At 40.6% G+C, this 18,622-nt stretch overlaps 1 protein-coding gene across 8 annotated transcripts in view; it reads right to left on the bottom strand.

Annotated features, from left to right (window-relative positions):
* SYNRG (synergin gamma) overlaps positions 1–18,622 on the bottom strand; it is a 92,279-nt gene that overhangs the window by 20,906 nt on the left and 52,751 nt on the right. For 7 of the 8 annotated variants that reach the window (XM_059997355.1, XM_059997348.1, XM_059997350.1 and 4 more), the window contains 5 exons: positions 13,300–14,247; positions 3,885–4,478; positions 2,377–2,540; positions 1,544–1,597; positions 948–1,044 (listed from right to left, as the gene is read on the bottom strand). In XM_059997355.1, the coding sequence (XP_059853338.1) occupies positions 948–1,044; positions 1,544–1,597; positions 2,377–2,540; positions 3,885–4,478; positions 13,300–14,247 (1,857 nt within the window). The remainder of the gene's footprint in view (positions 1–947; positions 1,045–1,543; positions 1,598–2,376; positions 2,541–3,884; positions 4,479–13,299; positions 14,248–18,622) is intronic. The other variant, XM_059997351.1, reaches the window with a different exon arrangement.

The raw sequence follows: 18,622 nt of genomic DNA, 5'->3' as shown, positions 1-18,622 counted from the left end.
CTGGTAGAAGGAAGGACAGGCACCCCATTACCCGGTGAACATCTGTTTATGCAGCAGAACTGTGCCTGTCTGGGCAGGACAGCGGAACCAGAGCAAGGTGGCAGGAGGAAGGAGAGCTCACATCCCTTCGTAGCCACTCATGCAGCAAGTATTTGCGAGTGACCATTATGTGCCCGGCCCTAGTCTAGGTGCTGAAGACCCAGCAGTGAGCAAAACGGACCCAAATCCTTTCCTTCTTGGAGGTTCGTTCTAGTGGAGGGAGACAGATAATAAGAACAGTAAGTAAAGCATTTAAGATATTAAAGGTGACAGGGCTAGGGAGAAAATCAAGCGGGGAAAGAGACGGGAAGTGCCAGGGTGGGGAGGCACGACATGGCTTTGAGTAAGACAGGCCAGGAAGACCTCACTTAGAACATTTGAGTAAAGATCTGAAAAAGACTAGGGTCCAGTGCATGTGGCTCTGGCAACAAGACAAGCCTGAGCTTGGGGAGGAGAGGACCACTGAAATGGACAGGGATTGAGATTTCATGTTGGACTGGCATGTCTGATAGCTGAAGGTGGTCAGGAAGTTAAGGAATCTGTGATGTCGGTGAGAGGTAGAAAGGAAGAATTCAACACAGCATGGTAAGAATTGATTGGAGACCCAGTGATTTAATTTTCTTTTTTAAACCAATAATTTAATTTTAATGGCTCATCTAGTTCAGACTCTTTGATAAACCAGTAATTTTACACTGTGTATAACAAGGACTGGGAAACCTGGCCAAAGAGACCCGAAGTCAAATGGTTGTTCCTGTCTGGGACTTAAGTGTCTTCTCTACAAATGCAGACGCTACTTAGTGAAGTCATATGTGGCTTGAGAGATCTAGATTAAGCTATGTAACATAGGGACAACTGAAAAGACTGCAAAGTGTCATGATTTTGGATAAGCAAAATATAAAAGCACATACCTAATAAGTATTCCATGCCTTGAGCTGACTGAATTACTTCTGTGCACACAGAACTACTACTGATTCCATTTAAGGTATCATTGGCCTTCTTAATGACCTACAAAGAAATGAAATCACATCACCTTATGTAATCAGGAAAAGTCATTACAAATCAATTTACTATCAGTAGAAAACCCAACAGAGAGCCAGGAGGTGTGGAAACACATGACTGATTGATGTATATAGAGGACTATGCTGAAACAAATCTGAGAATTTAATTTTGACACTGAAGAACCAATCCTTCATTTTTTTTGGAAGAGGAAAAATAGAGGTTCTTTAGCTTAAATATTATTTTAACTTGGGCAGAGATAATGATATCATTTTGTTATGTCTTTAACACAGTGACAGAAGAGGGCACGGTAGTTGAGTGAGCTGTGTCTACTATCATAGATGGGAAAGAAGCCTTGCTTAAGATGTGTGACTTTCCACACAGCTTCTCTTTGCGCAAGGCCATCGAGGCAGAGCTCTGCGAGTCTATCCAAATGAACCCAGAAGGCAAGATATGTACACAAGGGGCATTTCCGTACATGTGAACATCACGAAAGTGACAGACTCACCTCTAGGGCACTCCCTAGGCACCGCTGCCATTCATATGCATATCTCTCATTCTCCTGTGAATTTTATAAAAAGAACTGGGTCAAACCAGCAAGCCTGGAATCCTATTTGTTACTTCTGTCAATTCAGAGTACTGAAGACTTTCCTGTGCATGAAAATCACTCTAGTCCAAGCGCAACTTATCTTTTTGAACCCACTAGTGACAATTTTTAATTCCTGATAAATGTAACTTCCAAGCACACGACTTGTAAATCTGAGGGAAATGTTTCTTCGTTGATTCCCTTTGTAAATGTTGCCTCATTTGTGCCACAGCGGAAGCTTCTTTAAAGGCACTCACCATATAGGTGTCTAGTACAAGGGCCAGTATCAAACCACGGCTTCCGGCGCCATGGCTTCCTGAGTGTGCGTGTGCGCGTGTGTGCCAGGGAGGGACGAGGAGCGCTAAGAGTGTTGGCTGGAGGAGGAAGGCAGCATGGGACTACGGCGCTGTGAACAGGAGCAGTGAGAGGACCCAGGACATCTGCCCTTTCTCCTCTATTTTGAGGCTTTACCATTCACTAAGATGATAAGGTCTACGTGCTCAAAAAGAACCCCGTGAAACACCTGCCTGCCTGTGAGGTCCCAGGAATAGTTCCAGTTTTAGGGTCACTGACTACTTTCAGTGATGCCACATCTGGGAGGTACTTTTACCTGGGGCTAACGTCACCATTCTCTCACTGTAATTACGTCTGGTGCTTTGTGACGCTCTGCCCCTGATTCCCCAAGTGAAAGCCGCAAGCGCTTTTTCTCAGGGCCCTCAGGGGCTCAGCCCCCTGCGGACGAGGAGCCCGCTCACCTCCACCTCTCCTGTCAGGTCTTTGTACTTGTCGCGGATGACGGGCAGGGCGGGCTTCTCGCTCAGTGTGTTGGAGCGGTCTCTGAAAGGCTGCTCCAGGGCCGGAGAAGGAGAAGAACGGCTTATTTCTTTATCACCAAGGCTCAGACTCCGCTTGTGCGATCCTGGGGGAAGTGGATGGCACAAAGGTTCTGATTACTCAGCTTAGTGCAAGCAGAGGCTCTTCCTTGCTAACATGACCCTCTTTTCTTAGATGTTTGTGTCAGGAGGCGTTCACACCCCTCATTCAGCCTGTCTGGCAAGCTACATGTTGAACGCTTTCATTTGTTCTCTCTTGCTTGAGTTCCTTGCCTTTAATTTTCTCCATTACGCTTCTCCGATCTATCATAATTCTTCCATAATTCTAAGTGCGGAATCACTGGAGTCTGGAGGGCTAAAGGGTCCTTCTAAGTATCAGTGCATAAGAGGTGTGTTGCTTCTCCAGCCATCAGTTAGGGATTTGTACCGACTTCCTCCATCTCTCCCAATCTAATGGAAATCAACGAGCCCTTCTGTCAGGATGCGATTAAAGCAAAAGAGGCAAACTTAAATGCCTTCAGAGGACAGGCAAGCAAAGTAAATGACTGAAGAAGGTCAGCTGGAGATGGAAGTGGTGGGGACTGCGACACTGGGGGGAGCACACCTCAGCTGTCAGAGGGGGATGTTGCTACTCAGCTCCAGCTGCCTGTCAAGAGGTGGGAATGTAGGCCTAGTACTGCCAGATGCTACAACTTTTCAAGAAAAGCTAGAGGGACTTCCCTAGTGGTCCAGTGCTTAAGACTCCATGCTCCCAATGCAGGGGGCTCGGGTTCGATCCCCGGTCAGGGAACTAAGATCCCACATGCTGCAACTAAGCCCGCGCACTCTAGGGCCTGTGCACGGCAACTTGAGAGCCACAATGAAGACCTAGCGCAGCCAAAAATAATTAATTAAAAAAAAATAAGCTTACAAAAAAAAAAAAGAAGAAAAGCTAGAAATCCAGATTGTGAAGTGTCATGATTTCTATGTATCTGCAGCTGCTTCACATATTAGAAAACCTTCCATGTGGGTCAATCAAAGCAGGTCTGCAGGCTGGATCCAGATCCACAGCTACCACGTTGCAGCCTCTGGATGAAAAGATATAGTCCATAGCCAGCGGACAAGAGCAGAACTAACTTGCCCACAAGGGGATCAAACCATTTCTCTGTCTTTTAACACGGCACACCTCTACCCCAAACAAGCGAATGAACAACAGACTGGGGGCTATGCTTATTTTTAGCCCCAAAAGCAGTTATCTGAGGGATACTGGTTTAACTTCAGTTCAGTCTCAGGAAAACCTTCTTTTATAGCTATCTGTCATAGACTCTGATTTTAAACACTGGAAAATCTATTCCTGCTAGCCCAGGGACTCACTTCTTATTCTAAGAAAGAACATCTAACACTGCAGTGGAAGAAACCATGACGTAAAATCTATGTTGGAAGCCACTCACCTTGAACGGAAAGGTCAAAGGTTGCCAGCTCACTTTTGATCATTTCTTCACTGGATTTCATTTTGCCTTGTGAATTGGCCACTAAAAAGTCAAATTTGCTGATTTTGGGCTTTTCACTTTGAAACTCTCCGAAGTCATCTGCACATTCTTTGGGGGTGTCGTGAGAAGCGCTGCTGGGGGCTGGGCTTGGGCACGTGGCCTCTTGGCTCCGTTCAGCCGCAGGCAGGTCCTGTCTGGTGAAATCCCTGTAGTCCTCGCTTTTATATTCCTTTTGCTCGCTGGCCTGTGGGATCACATCTTTAAAATTGGCAAAAGCCGGAAAGGTCGTCTCTGGAAGAGCATCCTCGCTTGTGAGGGTTGTGACTTTGGAGAGAGGTGTCATGGTGAGGTTTTCGGTACTGCCAAATGAAGTCTCTTTCTTTTGAAGAGCTGAGGCAGCTGAGGAGGCCCTGCTTCCTGCTGAGAGGACAAATGGAGAGAGTTTTCTGCCCTGAGAGGCATCATCCCTGTCTGACCAGTCATAGCTCGTAAGTGTGCTCACTGCAAAATTGCTACTGTAGGTTCCAAAAGCAGCACATTTTAAGTCCTCTACATCTGAAAGGGAAATAAGACCCCACAATTAGAGGCAAGCTCACCATTTAGGCAAAATGCCCTAAGCTCTGCAGAAGCAAAATGTCTAGCACTTTTGATTCATTTTATGCGATGTTGGAGTTAACTAAATTTAGAGCTTGTACTAAAATTAAGGAAGCTGGGCTGTAAAATCTGATCTTGAAAAATCCACATTAGCCTTGAGTTGGCATTTATACTTAGTAACAAAGAGCCATCTTCTCTGGATAGTACAATTCTTAAAAAAAGATAGGAGGTTCATCCACCAATGTATATACAGTTTGATATAAGAATAGGGTCATTTAATCAAATGTCCGTTCACTTATGAACTTTAAAATGTATTTACAATATTCCCTGCCTAAAACAAGTCTCTTTCGTTTCGACTTTGCTGGAAAATGTTCCTTTATAACACGGCCATATGAAATGTACACGACAAACTAATCAGAAATTGACAATATCCCAAAACTAAAGTAAAAATAATGTTATTTAACTTTTAATCAGTTATTAGGAGTTTCTGTCTAGGCAAGGCCACATATGAGATTTTAATTGAGCAGTTACTTACCTAGTTGTTATTTTGGTCAATATGGACGTCATATTGCTGTGATGGAGTATGAGGAAAGAAAAATCAGTCTAAACTACTTTAATCACTAAAAAAATAGAATCAAAGGTCTGGGTCCTCTTGGGCTCCTGTTTCTCCTTCAACTATGTGTAACCCCCTCATTTAAAAAAAAAAGGAAAAGAAAAGAAATGCTGCAGCAGAAGACTCATTTTACATGCTTAATATATCTTTAAATAATTTAAGAGGTGGCACAAAACAGCAGAAAGAATGTAGGTTTTTGATTCAGACAGACCTGGGTTCAACTCCCACCTCTGCCACCTACCACTTGTGTGACACTAGGCAAGCTATTTAACATCTCTTAACCTCGGTTTGCTTATCTGTAAAAAGAGAAGACCACGCACTTGGAAGGGCTGTGTTATGACATTAACGATAACAAGCGTAAAGGGCCCAGCCCAGGGCCTGGTGAGCAACACAGCAATTACTATACAGCATAGTTGCCACCAGCCTCAATGTGGTATTTAGTTGCCTGCCTTAGGGCCTAAAATAGAATTGTTTCAAAGAAAAAATGAAAAGTCAACCCATCCCTTTAGTGGTCTTAGTAGGGAAAATTTCTTGCTCATTTTCATAAAGCAAAACCAGCTGACGCTGAGTAACACTGGTGTGGAGAAGCAACTTTCCAGCAGTGCTGTCCATTCAGTCTGGCTGAGAGGTGTTTGGTCTCATTTTGGTCATTGTACACCAGGTAAGAAGGCCAAATGCAAGACTCCCTCTCTGACAACCACAAACATGGATTAAAGGAAAGTGCTCAAAAGTTCTGTGACCCAGATTTTCGTAACTCAGTCAACAGGTAAAGCAACACTGGGCTTCTTCATCTCTCTTACACGGCAATGTTGCATAGTTTATGAGAAGGAAGGGATTCCTGACATCGCTCCTCTAACAGTGCACCCCAAATAGCTCTCTCTCTCTCAACCCTATTAGGAAAAGGGCACTAACTGAATAATAAAAAAAATGGAAAACCCGAGATTTACAGAGAGGCCAACCAGTGAAAAGCAGGTTAACTGCCACAGAACAGCAGTATATTTTAAAATTCCGTAGTGCAAATGGTACCCTTCAAATTTAGCTTATTAAACAGGAGGGAAAAAAAGATTCAGGTGAAAAATGTACAGTTTAGAATGAATGAAACAAGACTGTAGGCAGAACACCCTCTTAGTCTCTGGCTGTAGTGTTTATTTTCCCCACTATTTAAAGGGATCAGAAGGTGCCCTGACTCAAATGAAGTGAAATTCTATCAGGAGGCAGATGCAGTTAAACACAAGATGAGTGAGTCTTCAAGGGGTACATTCAGAAGAATGTGTCAGAACATGAATTTTTTATTATTACATCCTACCAGAAAGCTCTTTGAAGAAGCTGTATTGTGAACTACTCCCAGAATCTCATCTACTAAAAAGGGTAGCAATTTTCCTAGAGACCAAAGATAAATTTAATAAAAAGTCAAGCTCTTGTTCAAGCATTGCAACTAAATTGCTATGGTAATAAAAAAGACCCTTTTGTGCAATTATGCAGCAAGAAAAAACAAGTTTTCTTTTTTTTTTTAAAAACAGAAATGACTGTAATATAATCAGGCAAAAGGCATTATAAGCAATAAGGGAATACCTTAGTTGAAGACCTTTTAAGTATTTTTTATAACACTATAGGTCTTCAAGAAACGTTTCTTTTATTAAGAATGATAAACATAACATTTTGCCTTTTGGAACAACTCACAGAAATGACCAAAAGAAAGATTAAAAAAGAAAAATTTTATATTTTATAAGATAATGAAGAGTAATGATACTGGATATATGAAAGTCAAGCCTCAAGGCTGATTTTTAAAATTTTACTTTTGCTTATTTACTAGCTATATAGTGTAAAAAAACAATTTACTAAAGTGCAATTCATTTGAACACATAAGGAAGTACTGCTACTACATAAGGAACGTGAGAACACCGTATTCCTAAACCTTAGCATTTATAAGCAATATAAAAATACAGTTTTATTTCCTAGCATGGTGAATATTAGTTAACTGTTTTTTTTTTTTTTAAGTAAACCTTTTTTTAGAAAAACGTGGTAAATCAGCTCACTGAGGGTAGATTAAACCAAGAAAATTCCTTATTTCCCATGTTAACAGTTCTATGTTTTCTAAGCAGTCAAATGATATGTATTATTGTATGATGGTCTTAAAAATAGTAAAGATTCTATAAGAACCACAACATGAGTGATGGAAAAAATAATACGGAATAACCCACATTTTATTTTGCAATCACTGAAATTACTGTAGGTGGGTTTTCAATTTGATAGCTGAATTCTGAAAATTGCAAGAGAAAAAGGAAAAGAAAACAGAATGAATGCAATAAAAGGAACAGAGAATCACTGCTGTATTTCTGATTCTACTGGAAAACTCTTAGGCTGTGCTAGGTTGAACTGCAATTGCACACAGATAATGCGCCAAATTGTGTGCTTTAATATATGTATTTGTTTGCAACCAGGAATGTCCTGTTACTAAGGCCAAAGGAATAAACTATACAATCTGTTTTCCACCATGGGTCTCAAATTAAGACATGGATTTCTTGCTTACACTGGCAAGTAACCCCATCAGTCTCTTCCATAACCTCTATTCATGTCCCTTCTGCACGGATGTTGTACGTGAAAACAAGGTATTTCTTGGAACAAAGAATGTGAGCTGCTGCTACAGGACACAGAAGGCCATACCGATTCCCATGGATCTTTTCTAAAGCTGTAAGCATATGTGCCCAGGTGATTAAGAGTTACTGGCTTTTGAGAAGGGCGTTTAGAAAAAGAAAAGAGATACACGTGCAAATTCCGCTGTTCCCTAGTGTTTTATATAGCAGTTAAATTGTTCATTGGCCTAAGGAATAAACAGCTTTTAATTTCCAATACTGATTGAATCCAAACTCTGTTCTACCAAAGCAAATCATGAAATATTTATACACTTAAACTTCTTTCCATTCCTGGCCTTATTCTACCTTCTGAAGTCAGTCATATTTACATTCTCTATTAACTACAGAACCTGGCCCGACTGTGTCCTCTAAGTATCAAACACCCTGACAGGTGTTGGTGAAGAAAACAGGAATGAAAGTGATCATAGTGTAAGAATGACAGGCCATAAAATGTTGCTGTATAATCGCCTTCCAGTGTTTCCCAATCTGCATAGAAACCTCCCATTCTTCATGTGTACTTACTCATATAAATCTATAGTTTAAATGTTGTCAGGCTATCAGTAAGCACCTGCAGGTTTCCAGGTCAGTGCTTTAAGTTCAATAAAGAAAAGTGGCAATCCTGTGGATATTTTCAGTCCAGAGGAGGCTGGAAGGCCACAGAATGGTGCCAAAACATACAGTGGGACATGGTCATCGTTAAAAATCCCACAGAAAAAAATCAAATGAGCACAGAAGATGGCAATTACAACTAGAGCCTCGTGACCATGCAAGGGAGAGGGGAACACCCAGAAGACCATACTATGCATATGACCCTATATAGCTAATGGGCCAACATTTTCCAAAACAACCTATGAAAAGCATTCAACTGATGGAAAAACAAAGCTGGAAAGAGCTCTTTAAATATTAAATTGGTTTGATTCTTTGAGTTATTTTAGGATTTAGCCCAGCTTCTTTGATATTGCCAGAATCCCCTTCATGTTCATTAGCTACTTTTAAAAATCAGCAGGGATTTTAATGTGAAAAACAGAGTGACTGTAAGATATAAATACATTTGTATAATTTCTCAGGCACTGATGTGTGAAGTCAGGCACTAACCACATCTTACTTTACTTGGCACTGGGGTAAACAAAATGGTGTTTTTTGATTTGTTGGAACTTACAGAATACAGCCTTCAAGTCTTTACTGAAAGTTTATATTGTTATATGTATTATCAAAACTTCCTCCCTAAAAAGTAATATTACTCTGGACACATTAATTGCTCAATTTGTGAATGTGATTATGTTTTATGCACAGGTATATTCATTTTCTGGAGCCTGCTTAAATGCAGAAAGGAGTTAAAATAAAGCAGTCCCAGATGGACCAATACAGCACTAAATAATTCCACTGACAGAGGAATTCCTTAGCCAAAGCCATCATGAGACTGGCACCAGAACATTCTAAAAGAAAGGCAACTGGTATTTTCACTAGATGGAGGCTACACCAAAATCTCTTTCTTCCAAATTAGTTAATACACATCATAATTAAAACATAGTATGATTATACAAGGTTTCGCAAACCAAGTACTATTCACTTTCTAAAGAATTATGCTCTGGAAAACACGGTATTTTGAACGGCAGACCCAGCTTTTCTTAGTGTTAATCTAAATCCCAATATGCAACTTTTCTTTTTTCTCAAATGGCATAGTTCAGATACTGTAAGTAATCTCTCAGGAATCCTATTCAAAATCCTCACCTTCAACGGTTTAACTTCCTTTCTGACTCAAACTTTTAAAAAGAACAAAGAACCAAAGCGTCAAAATATAAGGAAAGGGCTTCCCTGGTGGCGCAGTGGTTGAGAGTCTGCCTGCTGATGCAGGGGACACGGGTTCGTGCCCCGGTCCGGGAAGATCCCACATGCCGCGCAGTGGCTGGGCCCGTGAGCCATGGCCAATGAGCCTGCGCGTCCAGAGCCTGTGCTCCGCAACGGGAGAGGCCACAACAGTGAGAGGCCCACGTACCGCAAAAAAAAAAAAAAAAAAAAAAAAAAAAAAAAAAAAATATATATATATATATATATATATATATATATATATATGGAAAAAAATTTAAACAATGGAAACAACTCCCTTTTCCCAAGGTTTTTCACTATTATTATACTCTAAAATGGAAAAAAATTTCCAAATTTGGCCTACTCTTGCAGCTAACTTTTGTGGGTCTTTCTAAAATTGTTTTCTTAAAAATGAAAAGAGCTAAGAACTTGCTTTACGGACTAAGTTAAAAAAGACCAAGGGTGGCTTCATACTACATTCTGAAGCTGGAAAGATAACATGCTCTACAATTAGTGGACGGAGTGCCCAACTTCAAACTCAAATCAAATTCAGTCCTGGAGACTCCCTGGTATTAACAATAAACACTTTTCATTACAGAGATTATCAATCTAAATTCAGTTTACATTTACTCTGCTCAGAAGTTCATCTCAATACCATTCGATAATTTATTTTAAATTAAATTTATATATACCTAGTTATTAATAGATATGGCCCTTTCCCCAACACTAAACTCTTAGATCTTCCCCTTCTCGTCACAGTATAATTCCTAGTGGAGACAGGCTCTGTGATGTTTACTAAGCAATAAAATCTTCACTAGAAGTAAGGAATAAAATTTCTCTCTATTACGTAAAGTAATGTAAGGTTTACACTTATCTTTTAAAACGTTTTAACTTACATTTTAATCCAGTGCCATGTTAAAAATTTATATCCGTGGAATTATAAGGGGAAAAGGCTAAAATGTACCAATAACTTTCTTAGGAGAAAGGTGTTTGAAGAAACAAAATAAACAAAAGGGAAAAAGCCCTCTAACCACAGGAGGGTTTAAACTTGATACTAACCAGGTATTTCTTTGGTCTAACCCTGGAAAAGTACAAATTACACACATCCCCACACTTTCAAAATGTGTGAAAGAATTATTTATTAACGTTAAGACTTACAGATCACAAAGGAGAGTGGTACAGAAGAGCTGGGAAAAAAGTCATCAGAATCAGCATGCAGATCGGTATTTGCAGAGGAATATACCAAAGCAAGTTTGAAAAGGCACATTCACACAGAAAATGTCTAAATTGAAAAAAAGACATCAGAAAAGCAGCCAAAAAATAATAATAAAGCGCTGATTAAAATACAAAGATTTTCAATGTCAAAGAAGAGCTACTTTACAGGTAGGTAGGTAGGCAGGTAGCTACAGAAGCCTTGCTAACCCTTTGAGAGTGTCACAAATGAGGGGCAGCTCTTGCTGCCAACGAAACCAGATGATCTTAATGACTGCACATCAAGATGCTTTAGTGCTGAGAGATTCAATTTAGAGGGGGGACAAAAGCAGCCTAGTTGAAATTATATGCAGCAAGGGCTCAAAGGGTTAAATGTAATAATACGCAGAGAAATCAGGCAATGTTATTAGTGTTATCTACCTTCCATACAAAGAATTATAGCAAGAGTTAAAAGAGACAGTATCCCCTTCAGAGTCGAGTTAGGGTTTCTAAACAGGATTAAGGTCCAGAGATGATCATCTACTACGTTTTATTCTCTCTTCATCAGCCCACTTCTTATTTCTCCAACAAAAAGTACCCTTAACCCTCAAACTAAGAGAGCAAGAGATACTGTGCGTCAACATGAGGATAAAGAAAAACCAAGTTGCACTGGAGAAGTCCCTGCCATTTACCCTCTTCAATACATTCACGCAGCAGTTTTGCTCAAGAACGATATAGCTCATTGGTCAGACATCAACCCCTTTTAACAACCACTCTAAAGGGATACTGCTCCTTTCGGACAGGAGGTTTACAGATCAAAAGGAGGGAACAATCCTCTTTTAAGAATATCCTCAAACTGAAGAAACTTGGCTTGAACGTTACAGGTTCCAAGCTGGGAATGTTCCAAACATACATAAAAGGACATGAGCACAGAAGATTATTTTAACAGGTCAATCAGAACAAGCTCAGTCACGAAACCAATCTCCCCTCCCCAAATGGAAAAAAAAAAAGAAAAGACACCCTCCCAAACGCAGATTAGACTCGTCTCACAAAGAAATCTAGTTTGGCACTGTGAAAGAATATAGATTCACTTTCAGAAAAATAGCTTCTAATTAATAACTTCAGAGCCCAAAAGGCTAGTATACATGTTATGAGATTTTAAAATAAAAAGCCAATATTATTGTTCAGAAAATGGAGCACTTTGCAACCAACTGCTGTAGCTCAAGCAGCTCATACAAAAAAGAAACAAAATCACTCTAGCAAACAAACAGCGGCAAAAAAATAAATAAATAAATAAAGGAAAACATTTGAAGAAGGGTACATTAGAAAAAGAAGTAGACAGTCGGGGCACAAGCAGCCCTGCAGACAGCCCACTGCACTTGGCAAGTAGCCTGTGGAACACGTCACTCCTCCGATACCTTGCTCCCAATTCAGCACCCTGTTTAAGAAGACCTCTAACATCTCAATAGCCAAAGGATGGATGCAATTTTGTTTTCTGACTTACCAAATTGATATATGCAAAAGCCGCCATACTTTACTATTTCTTCCTGAATCTGTAAACTTGGGAGTGTCTTATGTGTCCCTCTCTAGTTAAACGACAAGGAACCCTTCGTACGCATAATGCATTTTCTGGAATAATACAGTAATGCTGAGATATTTCTCATTATTAAAGGCCACAAAATAGGTTTATCTTTCTATATACATATCAAAGAACAAAACAAAATAAAAACTAGGACACTTGGGAATCTAGTTTTTCTGACAGGAATTTGGACTAGAGAATCAACTGCTACATGTAAATCCACATGGAATTTAAAGAGGGCTCTCCTCTAAGATGTTTTCAAACATTTTATGAGAAAGTTAGTAGTTACCCTATCTACCATCTACAGTTGTGTTACAATTTACTACTTCCAGTAATAGCGTTAACACTGAAAACCGTACCTCAATTCCACTAACAACTCCTGCCCTCCTCCTTGCCAGACCCTGGCACACAGGGCATCCAGGTACAAGCTCTTGCCCTCTTCTCTTATAGGGATGTGGCAAAACTGCAGTATAACTGGCTAGACACTGTTACTTCTTGGTCTAACAAGAGTCGGTTTCTATAAACCAAACAGAATACTCTATTGGCAGCTGCCAAATATACCCAAGAGAAGAAAAAAGGAGAAGGAAACATTGACTTCACTCACAGAAATGGAGGAACGTTACTGACACTGCAAAAGTCTTTATAAAATTTCTGGCAATGTGTGGCTCATTCAGCAGTGGATTTTGATGTGCCTCAGACACCAAGTTGGTGTTAGATTTCAAATGTAAAAATATCTTAGCTATCCAGTCTAAGTTTCATTGTATTCATGGTATCCACATATCCAAGTATCCACAGAATCCAATTCAACACTGCTTTAAGGGGACTGGCAATGAAGAGGTTAATTATTAGACATTCATAAGGGTTAAGAGCCAGAGCCTTCCTCTTCTGTAAATCAACACCCACAGAACCATCTTTGAGATCTATATCACCATCACCAGAGCAATCTCACCAATTCCTCACCTGCAGCAGGAGGATGCTGGCCACTAACTGTTGGTAAATCCAAAGAGCTATCAGACATGACATGCTTAAGATCTCCTCCCACATCAGCCAGTTTCATGTCAAACTGAACAGAGAGTGCATCTTCAGAGTCCTCCTTGCCAGCACTGCTGCCACCAATGGAAGGGAGATCCAAGGACTTCACCGAAGCAGAGTCTTCTTTGGTGTGTCTGAAAGCCACTGCTTTCTCTCCCAGGGATTTGTCCGAGCTCATGGAAGAAAATTTACTGGAGTGGAAGTCAGCGAAATCATCATCGCTCTTTCCTGAAGGAGTGTTATCTTTCAGCTCTTCAACACCTAGTCCCGATCCTTCCAGAGAGAGCTGTCTGAAGACATCGTATTTGGTAGACGCAGCGGCAGAGCTCTGTCCGTTCTTCACTGTGCTGCTCACGCTGCTGCTTAGAGGAACCGGACTACTTTCCTCTTTAAGGGCCTCATATTTGTCATCTGCCTTTTGCTCAGATGAAATAGAACTATTACTGAAAGCCATAAAATCTGCAAAGTCATCCTGCTCCCCAACAGATGCTGGACTAGAATATTCCCCAAAAAGGTTGAATTCTCCAAAATCATCAGCCAAACTAGAAGTTTTAGTTGACGCCAATGTCGTCATGGGTGCCACAGATCCCGTGAGCTGGGGTCGTGAGGAAACAGATTTTGGTGCACTGAATGCAGCTGAAAAGGACAATGGTTTCTCACTGCTGCAAGTAACTGAGGAAAACATATCTAGGTCTGCTAAGTTCAGAGGATTTTTCACCTGTGTTTGTGGTTTCTGTTGGATAGCTCCTGAGGGGAAGGCTGCCGGAAAAGGTTTGTCTTTTGCTGGTGGCTCTAGTGGTGAGATACTATCGGCGGTTTTAAAATCGGTGAAACCATCATCATTTCCCGCAGATCTGAATTCTGCAAAGTTTTCTCCTGCAAGAAAAAACACAACCAAATACAAAAGAATGCTGAGCTAAAATCCCATGCTCCATATTAAAGTACAAGCATATTACAGACGTTTCCCTCACTGGCTTCACATTATTTAACCACAGTTTAATAATATCCCTACCAAATATCCCTTTTGTTTCCACACTGAAGGCTAGTGATAGGGAAATAAATAAAAATCAAACTGAGCACACGTATCACACGATTTTCATTTGCTCATTTCAGTGTGATATGATATGTGACATGATATGTCTGTGCCAGAGCCTTCAGCTGTCCAAAAGCATTGCTCTAAGGATGTTTTCTCACTATTGCTAGCCAGCCAAGCATACAGGAGAATAAGAAACAGGCGCTGGACAGTGGTTTAAGAATCCGCCTGCCAACGCAGGGGACACGGGTTTGAGCCCTGGTCTGGGAAGATCCCACATGCCGCAGAGCAACTAAGTCCGTTTGCCACAACTACTGAGGCTGCGCTCTAAGCCCGTTCGCCACAACTGCTGAGCCTGCACGCCACAACTGCTGAAGCCCATGCACCTAGAGCCTGTGCTCTGCAAAAAAGAGAAGCCACCACAATGAGAAGCACTTGCACCGCAACGAAGAGTAGCCCCTGCTCGCCGCAACTAGGGAAAGCTTGTGCTCAGCAACGAAGACCCAACGCAGCCAAAAATAAATAAATTAAATAAATAAATTAAAAAAAAAAAGGAAATAGGCGCTGGAGGTTCCTGAAGAGAGGCATATTAAAACACATAGTGGCCCTTTAAAGATAAAATGTGTTACATGGTAATCAATCAGAAAAAAAATATCACAGGTACCAATGAAGTATTATGAAAAATCCTGAATCTAATATTTAGGATGTACAAGACTCTGCTCAGCTAGGCACTTAAGCTTATGGTTAGATACTATGTGGTTTTGCTCAAGTATATTGAGGCATTAATTTGAAGGGATTTGATGAAAAATTCTGAAAAGGCATCTGCTTATTTGCAAAGCATTCTTGCTAAGGGCACATTATAAAGTAGTTCCCCCCACACTTTCCAACAAATAAGCTGAATCTTACCCAAAAAATCCATGAGTACTTGGGCTCTTCTTGAAATCAGCAATCTCACTGTACCAATCAGCACTTATTCTTATTTATTACAATTCAAAGGGATTTGAATACCAATTCCATTATTAAAAATTTTGAGGGGACTTCCCTGGTGTTGCAGTGGTTAAGAATACGCCTGCTAATGCAGGGACACAGGTTCAAGCCCTGGTCCAGAAAGATCCCACATGCCGTGGAGCAACTAAGCCCATGTGCCACAACTACCGAGCCCACATGCCACAACTACTGAAGCCCGCGCACCTAGAGCCCGTGCTCCGCAAGAGAAGCCACCGCAATGAGAAGCCTGCGCACCACAACGAAGAGTAGCCCCTGCTCGCCACAACTAGAGAAAACCCACGTGCAGCAATGAAGACCCAACACAGCCAAAAATAAATAAATAAATAATAAATAAGTTTTTAAAAAAATTTTGAGGATCGGATTTAAACTTTAGTTTATATTGTGCTACTCTGAGGATGGGGTTACTGACAGCATTTTTTAAATTAGTTTTTTAGTTAGAGAAAATAGGTACTAAGGTATTTCTCATAAATAATTAAATAGATGCAGTTAGATACTGATAAAAATCTGGGCCCATGGTTCTTAATAGGGTTTCTATTCTTTATTATCACAATAATTTTATCACTCATAGACATAAGGTTAGGACACAGATGATCTCAGTTTTTGAATAGTGCCTGAAGGTCTTCCATAAAATCCACTAGGTTATACCAGATAATGAAAACCAGAGATAAACCAAATATAAATATAGCTATACTAACATCACTTATTATTTAAAAATATGAATGCCATTTCTGGAGAGTTATAAATTAAAACACAAGCTTTAATTTCTTCATCCATTTTTTAAAATTCTACTTTTCCCTAAAAATGAGATATAGAAGCATATGAACTATAAAAATGTGTGTAAAACCAAAATATAATTCTGCAAATTGTCACTTAAATAATGCAGGCTTTAAATATATTGTGCTTATAACATGATATATACTTTGATACATCATATGAAAAAAGCATGGGGGCTTCCTTGGTGGCACAGTGGTTAAGAATCTGCCTGCCAGTGCAGGGACATGGGTTTGAGCCCTGGTCTGGGAAGATCCCACATGCCGCGGAGCAACTGGGCCCGTGTGCCACAACTACTGAGCCTGCGCTCTAGAGCTCACAAACCACAACTACTGAGCCTGCGTGCCTAGAGCCCATGCTCTGCAACAAGAGAAGCCACGGCAATGAGAAGTCAGTGCACAGCAACAATGAGTAGCTCCCGCTCGCCGGAACTAGAGAAAGACCGCCTGAAGCAATGAAGACCCAACACAGCCAAAAATAAATAAAATCAAAAATAAATTTATAAAAAAAAAAGAAAGAAAAAAGCATGGAAAATAATGGAAGCTTATTTTCCCCCTAATTTGAGCTACTTAACAAATTCACCAGCATAATTTATCAACACAGAGAAATCTATTTAATATTAGGGAAATTTCAGAAGGAGAAGAACAGCATTCAGAATTTCTGTATTTTATGTTTTTATACATACCACTAATAAAACTAAAGTCAATTTCACAAATTGACAGAAGCAGATGTAAAACTTTAAAAATCGCCCTAGAATTTTAGGCAAGTACATCAATGATAGTATTTGTATTATTTGTGTAAATAAAAAGGTAATAAGCAATTTTGTCACAGCCTAAATTTTTGATGTGCTCCTTTAAAATATCTGTGAAACTGACAAGTTTTGCTTTGTTATTTTATAAAGGAAATCACCACAGCAAACTAAACTTACTGATGAATTGTAAACGTTTCCACTAGAAATGTAACCTGGGTGAAAGGGTTAAAAAGAAATAAAAATGGGTGGGTTTACATGTTCAAAAACACAGGGGCTTTTTGGGCAAATAAATTAGTTGCAGACACTGGAAGATTGCTTATCAGGAGGTACATTAAGCATATGACTTCATGGGTAGCTTTTCAGTCCACTTTTTTAAAGTTTTAAATTAATTAATTAATTAATTTTTGGCTGCGTTGGGTCTTCGTTGCTGCGTGGGCTTTCTCTAGTTGCGGTGAGCGGGGGCTACTCTTCGAAGCGGTGCGCGTGCTTCTCACTGCGGTGGCTTCTCTTGTTGTGGAGCACGGGCTCTAGGCATGTGGGCTTCAGTAGTTGTGGCATGCAGGCTCAGTAGTTGTGGCTCACAGACTCAGTAGTTGTGGTGCACGGGCTTAGTTGCTTTGCGGCATGTGGGATCTTCCTGGACCAGGGCTCAAACCCATGTTCCCTGCATTGGCAGGCGGATTCTTAACCACTGTGCCACCAGGGAAGCCCTGTATTTTTAATGAGAGTAGAAAAAAATATATTCTCCTAAAATGAACAAAGTTGGCATCTCTCCCTGGAAAGCCTTAAAGGTAAGACAGGAATGAAAGCAAGCACACAACAATGCCAACAACCATCTGGGATTCTGTTCGTAAACTACTGCAAAAGCAGGGCTAAGATGTGCTGCTTACATTTTGGTGGCACCATGGTGTTTCCCAGGAATAACATACATATCATACGATCACTAATACCAGAGTATATAAAGAACCCTGATATTAAACCATGCTCTTTACTCCAAACTTGCCTTGGCCCAAGAGTTGATAAAAGCATTGCTAGGAGTAAATGCCAAATTAACAAACCAGAAGTTCCTCTGGGGTTTATTTTTGTACTCATAGTACCTAATACAGGCACTGAGGAAGAAAGTTATTACATCCTAAAGGCTTGAATGAAACACAAGGAAACATTTCTAGAACCTAAGAGCTGTAAAAGATTGAGTATTTCTGGGCTTCCCTGGTGGCGCAGTGGTTGAGAGTCCGCCTGCCGATGCAGAGGACACGGGTTCGTGCCCCGGTCCGGAAAGATCCCACATGCTGCGGAGCGGCTGGGCCCGTGAGCCATGGCCGCTGAGCCTGCGCATCTGGAGCCTGTGCTCCGCAACGGGAGAGGCCACAGCAGTGAGAGGCCCGCGGACCGCAAAAAAAATAAAAAACAAAAGAAAAGAAAAAAAAGATTGAATATTTCTACAGATATTTAAGCAGTACACTTTCTATTTTAACTTTCACACATACACCTTACCTTTCCTGTAATTTCCCCCCACCTCCCCACGCCCTCCCCATTGCTCGGAGAAAAGGGTTAGAACAAGTGATTGTGGAAAGATGTTCCAAATTTGATTGTCCAATACAGAGAGGTAGAATGTGGTACTGTTTCCAGGAAGAACTCCTCAGTAGAGGATAAAAACTTCACAGCATGCGTGGGTAAGCTTTGAAGGA

Source organism: Delphinus delphis, chromosome 19 (assembly GCF_949987515.2).
Source record: "Delphinus delphis chromosome 19, mDelDel1.2, whole genome shotgun sequence".
In the NCBI taxonomy this organism is placed as follows: domain Eukaryota; kingdom Metazoa; phylum Chordata; class Mammalia; order Artiodactyla; family Delphinidae; genus Delphinus; species Delphinus delphis.
Note: the sequence above shows the minus strand (reverse complement) of the source record. Positions and strands in the feature narration are given on the sequence as shown.